The sequence below is a fragment of the Sus scrofa genome, chromosome 2 (assembly GCF_054392235.1).
Source record: "Sus scrofa isolate SSC_HxYL_T2T_F1_AM1 chromosome 2, Sscrofa_HxYL_maternal_Yorkshire_Landrace_v2.0, whole genome shotgun sequence".
Taxonomy (NCBI): Eukaryota; Metazoa; Chordata; class Mammalia; order Artiodactyla; family Suidae; genus Sus; species Sus scrofa.
This window is the reverse complement of record NC_139384.1, coordinates 16006399-16017783: the sequence shown is the minus strand read 5'-3', so window position 1 is coordinate 16017783 and position 11385 is coordinate 16006399. Positions and strand designations below refer to the sequence as shown.

The 11385-nt window shown below is 35.5% G+C and overlaps 2 protein-coding genes across 2 annotated transcripts; both read left to right on the top strand.

The window, feature by feature from the left end:
* The first annotated feature begins 255 nt into the window (after positions 1–255).
* LOC100517934 (olfactory receptor 4C12-like) lies at positions 256–4475 on the top strand. The gene is made up of 2 exons (XM_003124182.2): positions 256–1154; positions 4445–4475. Exons 1-2 carry the CDS (start codon positions 256–258, stop codon positions 4473–4475), a joined length of 930 nt encoding a protein of 309 aa, XP_003124230.2.
* Positions 4476–9504: 5029 nt separating this feature from the next.
* Positions 9505–10431, top strand: LOC100523839 (olfactory receptor 4A47-like). The gene has a single exon (XM_005654673.3). The coding sequence runs from the start codon at positions 9505–9507 to the stop codon at positions 10429–10431; it is 927 nt and encodes a 308-aa protein (XP_005654730.2).
* Positions 10432–11385: the final 954 nt, after the last annotated feature.

Below are 11385 nucleotides of genomic sequence, written 5' to 3'. Positions count from 1 at the left end.
TAAAAAAATTTAAAAGGTAAATTAAAAACAAATGAGAAAATTATAAAGAACAAAACAAATACCACTTATATTGTCACTTGTAAGAATATACAAATAAAAACCATTTTTACATTTTCGTGGTTGTCTTTGCCTTTTGTAAAACTACCGAAAATAAGATACTCCACGACTGTATTCATTGCTTAAGGAAAGGTGGCGTCATTGAGGATGACTGTGACTTTCGTTTCAGGGAAGCCACTTGCCACCTGAACTGAATTGATGGAGAGGACGAATAATGTGTCGGAGTTCATCCTCCTGGGCCTGACTCAAAATATGGAGCTTCAGAAATTTTCATTTGTCGTGTTTTTAATGGTCTACTTGGTCACCTTGGCAGGGAACCTGGTCATCATGATCACCATCAGCACCAGCAAGGCCCTGGGATCCCCAATGTACTTCTTCCTGTCTTACTTATCCCTTTTAGATAGCTGTTGCTCTTCCTCCATGACCCCTAAAATGCTGGCTGACACCCTTACTGTGAGAAAGATTATCTCTTTTAGGGGATGTATGACTCAGGTCTTTGCCGAGCATCTTTTTGGTGCTGCTGAGATTATCCTTCTCACGGTGATGGCCTATGACCGCTATGTGGCCATCTGCAAACCCTTGCACTACATGACCATCATGAGCCGACAGGTGTGTAACCTTCTTATAGGAGTGGCTTGGGCTGGAGCCTTTATCCATGCGACCATTCAGCTCCTCTTCACGGTCTGGCTGCCTTTCTGTGGCCCCAATGTCATAGATCACTTCATGTGCGACTTGAACCCTTTGTTGAAACTAGTCTGCATGGACACTCACACCCTTGGTCTTTTTGTTGCGGCCAATAGTGGGCTCATCTGCTTGTTAAATATCCTGTGTTTGATGGTCTCCTACGTCGTGATCCTGAACTCCCTAAGGACCTACAGCTTGAAGGGGAGATGCAAAGCCCTCTCTACCTGTGTTTCTCACATCTCCGTGGTCATTTTATTCTTTGTGCCCTGCATATTTGTGTATCTGCGTCCAGTGAGAAACTTTTCCATTGATAAAGTTGTGGCTGTGTTTTATACCATGATAACACCTATGTTGAACCCTTTAATCTACACTCTCCGAAATGCAGAAGTGAAAAATGCTATGAAGCAGCTTTGGATCAAAAGGTGACTTCAATAGAAAAATACAGTAGCATAAAATGACTTTATCTTTTATTCATTTATTTATTTATTTTAGTTTTATTTACTTCTTCACAAAGCACCCAATGCAAATTCACTATTTTTGCAATTACAAAAAAATATAGTATTTTGAGAAAATAGATTTTTTTTTTTTTTTTTGGTATGTAAGCCCCATCTTCTCTTTCTATACTTTTTGTTTTTTGTCTTTTTAGGGCCGCATCTGTTCCATATGGAAGTTCCCAGGGTAGGGGTCGAATCAGAGCTGTAGCTGCTGGTCTATGCCACAGCCACAGTAATGTGGGACCCAAGCTGTGTCAGCGACCTACACCATAGCTCACAGCAATGCTGGATCCTTAACCCACTGAGTGACACCAGGGTTCAAAACCGCATCCTCATGGATAGTAGTTGGGTTTGTTACCACTGAGCCACAACGGGAACTCCTATATTTTTTAATCTTTTGCTACATCTGGCCTCTTTTCCCATTTGTGCTTCCAAAGGGAGGGTCTGTCATATATTCTTGCTGAATTATTTGGTATAAACTTCATTGTTATTGTAATCTCAACTCATCATTCATATTGAGAACATTGTTTTCACAATTTTGCTCTGTGAAGGAGGTTTTTATGTATCATTTTTACACTCACATGTGCTAGGGGTGAGTGATAGGGTTTATTATTCTATAATAGTTAAGAGAATAGTCTCTGAGTAAGATAGTTCTGAGATCAAAACTTATTGTTGCCACATAGCATGTGAGCTTTGGCAAATCAAAGCTCTTTAAATTTGAGTTAAAGGATAATGATAGAGATATTGTCAGGATTAAAAACTTCTTGTAGATCTTGTATTACTAATAAATGTTCCAGAGCTATTTGCTATCATGAATATTATTACTGGAGTCTCTGTAACCATGTAGAATGTTTGTCATGAGACATGTTTCTACAATATTTTCTTAGCCTTTTTGCTTCTATTTTCTATGCTGAAAACTCCATCTTATCCTGCTTTACTTTACCCGATCTTCCTGCTTGGAAAACAGTATCAGTGCTGGTAAATGCCATAAGCTTAAGAACAAACACCTAAAGACATAAGTTATTCATGTGGTCAGCTGAATGGGGACATAATGCATTGGTCTGGGCACACCTGACCTGTGCAGATCAGTAGCAGGCCATTTGCACAGCATATGTCCTCTAAAGAATAAAAGGAAGATGAGCTTCATGGCCCCAAGGGGTTTATGAGGGGTCATTAGCAGGATATGCATTAGCAAGGAGAACCAAGGTGCAAACCTAGGCACCCAAGGTTGCTGCAGATAGGCATGCTGTCTGCAGAAGCACAACGGTGATTCTCTAGAATGCTATGCATAGATATCTGATGCCAAGCTTCCTCAGTGCTAATGATTGTTAAATGCCTAAAGGTCAGAATAAAACTTTATCAGCTACCAGCTCTGTGACATTTAAAATAATTAAAAAAAAAACCTATATCCTGCACCTACAACCCCCTCCTCACTTGACATAATCCCAAAGAGCAGGATAAAAGCAGTGTGGTATCTTGAGGTGAGACCTTGACTCCCCTGGTTCCCACCTTTACTTAAGATAAATGTCTCTGTGTCTTGTTTTATGTTCACTTTTTCCTTAGGTTTCACAGCACCCGTTCTTCAGCCTTAACCTGCTGAGCTGGTCTCAGCAAATGTTTATTAATCTAATGTTTTTAAGCATTAGAAGGGATAATACATCATTTCTCCACAGCTGCTGTGAAGAATGATACTTTTTTTTTTTTTTTTTTTTTTTGGCTTTTCTTGGGGGCACACCTATGGCATGTGGAGTTCCTAGGCTAGGGTGTTGAATCAAAGCTACAGTTGCCAGCCTACACCACAGCTGTGGCACCTTGGGATCCAAGCTGCCTCTGTGACCTACACCACAGCTCAGAGTAATGCCATACCCACAACCCACTGAGAGAGTTCAAAGAATGATACTTTGAACTGACTGGATTTGTAGGATTTCTTGGGGGCTTGAGTGATTTCCAATGTCCTTGGATATTACTGTACCACCTGGTTTTCTGATCTCCACTGGCCTCATGCCTCTTAGGCTTTAGATCCAATTATAGGTATGATTTTCTCATGATTAAAAGACCAAGTCATTTTATGAACTTGAGATCAACACAGCAGGCCATCAGAATATGAACAGATATTTGTTTAAAGGAAGTAGTAAGATGAAATGGTAGAGCAGACTTGAGTCATATTTCCTGGGTTTTAATGTCATCTGGGGAAGTTATTTAACCTTTCTACCTCATATTTTATATCTGTAAATGTAATAACAATGATGTCTATCTCATAATGTTTTGGGACCAGTTAAGTGGGTCTATATATATTAAGTGCTTAGGAGAGTTCCTGGCATATTGTAAATACTACAAAAACTTTTTTTTTTTTTATTTTTCAATAAGTTTTACTGACTCCCAGGACTTTGTAGTAGAGCAGAATGGATATTGTTGAGAGACTATAAACTCAGTGTTAGAGAAAAATTGTTGTCTTATTAGAAGGTAAAGAAGGGATAAATACTAAACATTCCATCTGAACGGTTTGGAAGGTCAAGGGGGAGTTTAATTTTCTGACACATAGTTTTTGGAGGTTGGAGGTTTTGTGTTGTTTATTTCTCAAGTGTTTTGGGATTTTTCACCTATTTTTTTATAGCTGATGTTTAGTTTAATTTCATTGTAGTGTGAGAACAGACATTATATGATTTCTTTTGTTTAAAATTTTTAAGGTGTGTTTTATGGCTCAGAATGTGGCCTCTCTTGGCGAATGTTCCATGTGAGTTTGGAGAGTGTGTCTTTTGCTGTTGCTGGATGAAGCAGTCTATAGATGTCAATTATATCCAGTTGACTGTTGTTGTTGTTGAGTTTAATTATGTCCTTACTGATTTTATGCCTGCTAGATTTGTCTATTTCTGATGGTGCATTTTTGAAGTCTCTAGCTATAATTACCTTACTAAGTTCCATTTTTTTTTTTTATTGTCTGACTCTGAGCGTTATAATGTCAGTGTAAGCAGAGATTTTATCCTGATTTTCTTTTGTTTTATTTATTTTTATATCCTTAGCTCATAGCATAGAACAAGGCACAAAATAGATGCTCATTTTTTAAAAAAATAATTAATGATTTGATAAATAATTTGTTATTACATCTACCTTGGACATGAATTTTTCACATATTCAACCTCACTCTTATACAGAATACACTGAGTATTAGGGAAAAAGAAAAAAATCTTACTATAGCAAAGTAGGGAAAATGGCAAACTCATTTTTACTGGAACAAAATGACAGGGCTGATATTTTTCACTGGCAATATTTCCATAATTGTTCTGATACTCTTTTTTTCTCCTTGTTACATCTTCCTTCCTTACTCTTGTAATGCTGTGTGATTGGATTGACAGGTTTTTTTTTAAAATATATAGATGTTCTTTTAAAATATGGTAGAAAATCCTCAGTGAATTTAATTAAGCAAAAATTTGTTTTGGACATATTCCAATTTTAGGACTCCATGATTAACATCATTCAAAGGTATAAAATCTTCATGATCTTTGCTCATTATTTAGTAGAAGATGCTGTTCTCTTAAAAACAAATGTAATTATTTCAGGAACTACCTAAAACATGATATAAATAGGTACAAAACTGCCCTCTCCAAATCTCAAGTATAACAATTGAATGAAACTGGCTAAACCTCTGAATGGTAATTATTCTTTATTGATGTTACTAAAAAAAATAACTGATGAGATAAAAAGTTACCTGGTAAAATAGTTGCTGTCTTCACATGTAGACATAAAATGACATACAATTTTTTTGCATTTCTGATAAATTTTTCTAATGGGAAATTTTTAGTTTTTCCTGTTACACCTTGACTCCTATATGCTGCAATGCAAGTGGTAATGTTCTGAAATATTTAGAAGATTCTGTGGAGAAAATGAACTGACATAGGCATATGAAATCAAATATACCCTCACACAATAATGCAATTTTTGCCTCCTTTGGGGAAAATAGATGGGAGAAAAATTTCCAATTCTATATATGTGAAATAAAAGTCCTCCTTCAAATTGTGATCGAGCTTCCAAAAGGTAAGATTTTAACAGTTAATAGTGCAAACCAGGCTTTGCAGTTGTGTATATTTCTTTATCATAGTACATACAAAACAACATCACTTGAATTTCTAAGAACTGAAAAGTTAAAAAAAATTTCTGCTGATAGTACAGAGACTTTGAAATAAATCAAACTTGGATTCCAATTCCAGGTCTGTCACTTAAAAATAGGTAACTTTGGAAAAGTTAATTTTAAATTTTGAGCTTCAGTTTTTTTTTACTATAATTTTTGTTATTGTGAGCATAAAATGTGACATTAAATATATGTATTTCTTTTAATGTGCACATGTATGCATGTGTGTATCCGATTGTGTATATATAACATGTGAGTATGCATGGGTGTAACATCTGAACATAATTTTGCAAAACAAATGAACTTATAGATGTTATTATAACATTTTCTTTCATTACATTTTTTGGGTCTATTTCCATGGAAATGCTGGAATAAAGGAAATTCTTTTTTTCTCCATGTTGTTTTGTATTTCAGAGGGATATAAACTTGTGATGCATGCTGATATACTTAAATTGAAGCTTCTGATGTTCTACAAGAAAACAAAGATTGATTATCCACTTAAGTCCAAGAACTGTGTTACATATGTTCTTATATTTTAGCCCACTAGATAATCACAAAAATTCAGTATCATAAGTTACTTTACTAATATGCAAATTATGACCCAGTGTGGTGACTGCCACCTATTTAAGGTATTATAACTAGATTTATAAAAATGTAATTTACTGATTCTATAGTATCTTTCACTACAAAAATGATATATATTATCTAAAAGAAGAATTGTATAGACATTTCAATAACATAAAACTGTTCCTGCACATACATTAATGATAAGGTCTATGTGAAACCAAGTGTCATAAAGCTTTTTGGCTTTCATGGCATATAAACTAAGTATCTTAAGCAAGGAGGGAGAGTTATAATAAGATGTGATAGTTAATTAGCAAAATGGAAACTTCCTCAAGGGAAGTTCAATATCATTGAATAATAAGTGAAAAAAGATTAGAAAGTGGCTGGTCATGACTTATGGTATTCGTCATGTAGAGATTAAAAGAAATTCAGTGAATTCAGCAGCCATCTTATAACCACAAGAGGTGTACATATCTGGAAAAACAGGAGCGTGATGATGCAAAGGTGATTCCTCAGTCAGCACCATCATTTCTGGTCTCTGACGATATGACTTGGGCATAGACCCTGACCCTTAATGAATTAGTAGACCCTCTGAGATGGCTGGGAGACTACATTATCTGAAAGGTGTGATCCAGTGTTAAGTACTTGATAAACATGTGTCAAATGAATAAATAAGATTACACTTACATTATACTGTTCTACAATATTTCCCATCATTTTAGAGGGAAAATATTTCTTATCTCTGAAATTAGAATCTACAAAAGAACTAATGGAACTGAAGAGATGGAAAAGCACTTTGCATATTTGAGGAATAGCATAAAGTCTTGAGCAGACTGAACATGGAGAATTGTAGGACATGAGTTTGGGGGGTGCCCAGCTTTTAAGGTATCTGGGGTCTCTTAGCCAAATGTATACCAAAGAATTTGATTTTAATGAGTGTTATAGAAATCTGCTGTAGAGGTTTTCAACAGGTGAATAATATGATTTGAATACAATTTAAAGAAAATTAAGAGTTGCCTTGTGGTGCAGCTAGTTAACAGCAGCTCAGGTTGCTGCTGTGGCAGGGGTTTAATGCCTGACCTGGGAACTTTCACATGCTGCAGGTGCAGACAAAAAATTAAAATTAAAATTAAAACAAAAGAAAAAAAAGATTACTTGGGCTGCTTCATGAGAATAATTTTTGAGGGATGGAACAAAAATGGAGAGAACTTGCAGGAGGCTACTGGAATAGATAAAGGAAGGAATGGGTGGTGTGTTAATGATCAAACTTGCAATATATTTTAAAGGGAGTCATTGGGACTGATGATAACTTTCCATAAATAATGCAAGCGAAGCAAAGGAGTGAAATATATTGTCAGATATAAATTCCGAACAATAACATACAAGATGGTACCATTTAATTAGGGAATGTCTAGGAAGGAATAAGCTTATTGTGGAAAAGTAAAGAGTTTTATAAATATTTAATCAATATTTATTTCAAGATATCAATTAGATAGTTGCATATACAAGTTTGAAAATTAAGGAAGAGATAGAGACTGAAAGCATACAATTTTTATTTATTTATTTATTATTTATTTATTTATTTTCTGCTGTACAGCATGGGGGCCAAGTGATACATACATGTATGCATACTTTTTCCTCCCATTGTTGTGTTGCAATGTAAGTATCTAGACATAGTTCTCAATGCCACACAGCAGGATCTCATTGTACATCCATGCCAAGAGCAATAGTTTGCATCCATTAACCCCATGCTCCTGATCCCTCCCACTCCCTCCCTCTCCCCCTCCTGCAGCCACAAGTCTATTCTCCAAGTCTATGAAAGCATACAATTTTAGAGTGATTTATCATTTGTACCTAATGAAAAAGAAAAGGATCTAAGTAAAGACACTAACTAAGGAGGTTTTAGTGTGGTGTTAGACTATTGGGACAACAATTGCTATGGGTTATATGATAGTCAGCTTATACAACTATGGTTCTATTGTGTCCTCTTAAAATGTACCTGTTGGCTCCTAATCCCCAAAACTTTATAATATGACCTTATTTGGAGACAGGTTCTTTACGAAGGTATTTGAGTTAAAATAAAATCACTTGGGTGAACCTTAATCCAACATGATGGGTTTTCTCATTAAAAGGGAAATTTTGATACGGGCATGCTCACATGGAGAACATCATGCAAACTCAAACCTGTTTATCTTTAAGCCAAGGAAGGAGGTGTGGAACAGCTCATTTCCCCACAGTCTTTAGGAGCACCCAACCCTGTCAATGCCTTGATTTTGAATTTTAATCATCCACAATGATGTGGTGATAAAGTTCTATGGCTTAATCCACTCAGCTTGTGTTATTTTGTTATAGAAGTTCTAGTTAATTAAAAAAGAAATTTGAGGCTCAGAAGTGGAGTGCTGCTATAATAAATATCAGAAAATACGGAGGTGACATTTGGACTTCAGCATCTGCTTTTAAAAAGTTTTGGAATGTATGATGGAAAAGATCCTACATTGCTTTGAAGAGGCTGTTGGTAGAAATATGAGCAATGAAAAGGGATCTTGATGATGGCCCAGAAGGGAGCATGGACAGTTGTAGAGAAAGCACTTGTCATCTGAGAGAATGTAGATATGAACATCATGAACAGAATGTTGCTAGAAATATGATGCTAAGGTGGAGGTCTCAAAAGGAATGAAGAACAACTCATTGGAAACCATAAGGGAGAATGATTATTGTTCTAAATAAGCAGTCCGAGCAACCATACAGTGACCTATGTCTCTAACCTTACTTCACATTTGTTTTACTGACTTTTGAGTATGTAAATTGCCTTAAATGAATACTCAGTATCACACTTTTATGACTTTGTATGAGGTGCAACTTTTCACGTTATTCTCTTCCTATCCTTTTTTGTTTTCTCCCTTCTCCTTTAAATTCAGCTAAAGCATTGCTTCCTCTGGGAAGCACTTCCTACTCCCAGCTTGATTCAAATATTTCTTAGCACAAAATGAATATATTTATAATGGTATTTGTTAAGTTGGCCTTAAATTTTATAATCCCATCATTATACATCATGTCACTGAGAGTGTGGAAATATACATAAGATTATTCAAAATGGTAATCCCAATTTTTTATTAGAGTGTAGTAGATTTACAGTGTTCTGTCAATATCTGCTGTACAGCATATGTGCTCAGTCATACACATATATAGAGAGAGTTTCTTTTTCTCATATTATCTTCCACCATGGTGTCTATCCCAAGAAACCGGGTATAGTTCTCTCTGCTATGTGGTAGCTGCTGATTGCTTACACATTCTAAAGAGAAACAGACTCATAAACATAGAGAACAGACCTTTGGTTGCGAAGGGGGAGCAGGGAGAAGTGGGATAGATGGGAAGTTTGGGGTTGGTAGATGCAAATTATTACTTTTAAAATGGTAATTCCAATTTCTATGGCAGGTTGATACATATCGATCCTCCATGGGCATTTAAAAAATTGAATTAATAACAAAAATGTTAAGCTTATAATACTTTCAAATATCTTTTCCTTGATTTTCAGGCAAACTATTTCTAATATCTGAAATAAGTATCTATAAAAAATAGATGGAATCAAGGAACAATGTGACTTACTTTGTCCTCCTGAGCCTCACACAGAATCCAAATGAACAGAAAGTCCTTTTCGTTATGTTTTTCCTCTTCTACGTTTTGACTGTGGTGGGGAACACGCTCATTGTTGTGACTGTCACTTTCAGTAAGACTCTGGGCTCACCAATGTACTTTTTCCTTGCTAGCTTATCATTTATGGATGTCATTTATTCCTCATCTATTTCTCCCAAACTGATTTCAAGCTTGTTCATTGGGAAAAATACCATATCATTCCAATCCTGTATGATCCAGCTTTTTACAGGGCACTTTTTTGGTGGATCAGAGGTCTTCCTTTTGTTGGTAATGGCCTATGACCGCTATGTGGCCATTTGTAAGCCCTTGCATTATTTGGTTATCATGAGGCAGTGGGTGTGTATTGTACTCTTGGTGGTATCCTGGGTTGGGGGTTTTCTTCACTCAGTCATTCAACTTGGCACTATTTATGGGCTCCCATTCTGTGGCCCCAATGTCATTGATCACTTTATCTGTGACATGTACCCTTTATTGAAACTTGTCTGCACTGACACCTCTGTCATTGGCATCTTAGTGGTGGCTAATGGAGGCTTGATCTGCAGTATTGTGTTTCTGCTCTTACTCATCTCCTATGGAGTCATCTTGCACTCTCTAAAGAACCTGAGTCAGGAAGGGAGGCAGAAAGCCCTCCAGACCTGTGGTTCTCACATCACTGTGGTTGTCTTCTTCTTTGTCCCCTGTATTTTTATGTATGCAAGACCTGCTAAGACCTTCTCCATTGACAAGTCATTGAGTGTGTTTTATACAATCATAACCCCCATGCTGAACCCATTAATCTACAGTCTAAGAAATTCTGAGTTAACTAATGCTATGAAGAAACTCTGTGGAAGAAACACGAAGAGGATCATATGACTTTTGGGCTCATCTCCTTGGAAACTAAAAGTCTCTTAAAATTGACTCACCTATTCCTTTCTTTCAAAACATTTATTATAATGAAGAACTAACTGTATGTTTGGGTTATTAATGTTTCTCTGGTATAATGCTACCTCTATATGTAGTGTCTTGTTCATCACATTGCCTAGAAAAGTGTGATACATATAAAGTGGGAGTTGCTAAAAATATGCAATAATAAACTTTTTATAGTTTCAATGATTTTTAATCAATTTATGCACAACTTTTTTCTGAGACTCTTTAATTTTTTTAGTCATATTCTTGCCATTTTTTTCCATTCTTTTTGTTTTACTAGTGAAAATATTTAGTTCTATATATAAGTATATTTAATTATATTCATTATATATAAATCTATAGAATATATATGGAATAGTCTCTATATTCAATTTCTAATGTGAGTGAAAATTCTTCTTTCACAATATTTCAAAACAAGATTAAGAAGAAAGAAATGATAAATTTGACCATATTAAGAACCTCTGTTCAACAAACACATTTGAAAGAAAGCAAAAGGCAAGTTACAAACTGAATTGATGTTCACAGGATGTGTTCAAACAAAGTTGGGATGATTTGCTGCTTGAAAGCTTAGTAAAACATCCTGTAAAACAAAATGCGACCAAACCAAATAAACCAAACCAAACCTCTTTTCCATCCTTTTTTAGTGCTTCCCAGTGTTCTTTCCCAGAGTAGTCACAAAAGTGTGTGTCTTAAGATTCTTCAAATATTAATCCTTTTAAATACAAGCATATTTACATATGGTTATGTGTATATATGTCTGCACATAAACTTTTGTGTTTTACTATACAACGTGTTGCGGATCTTTCCATACCAGTCTATGTAGATCTAACATTTTTGATTATTCTTATAATATGCAATATTTGCTGATAATATTCCTGAATAAATGTGTCCAGTACTTTT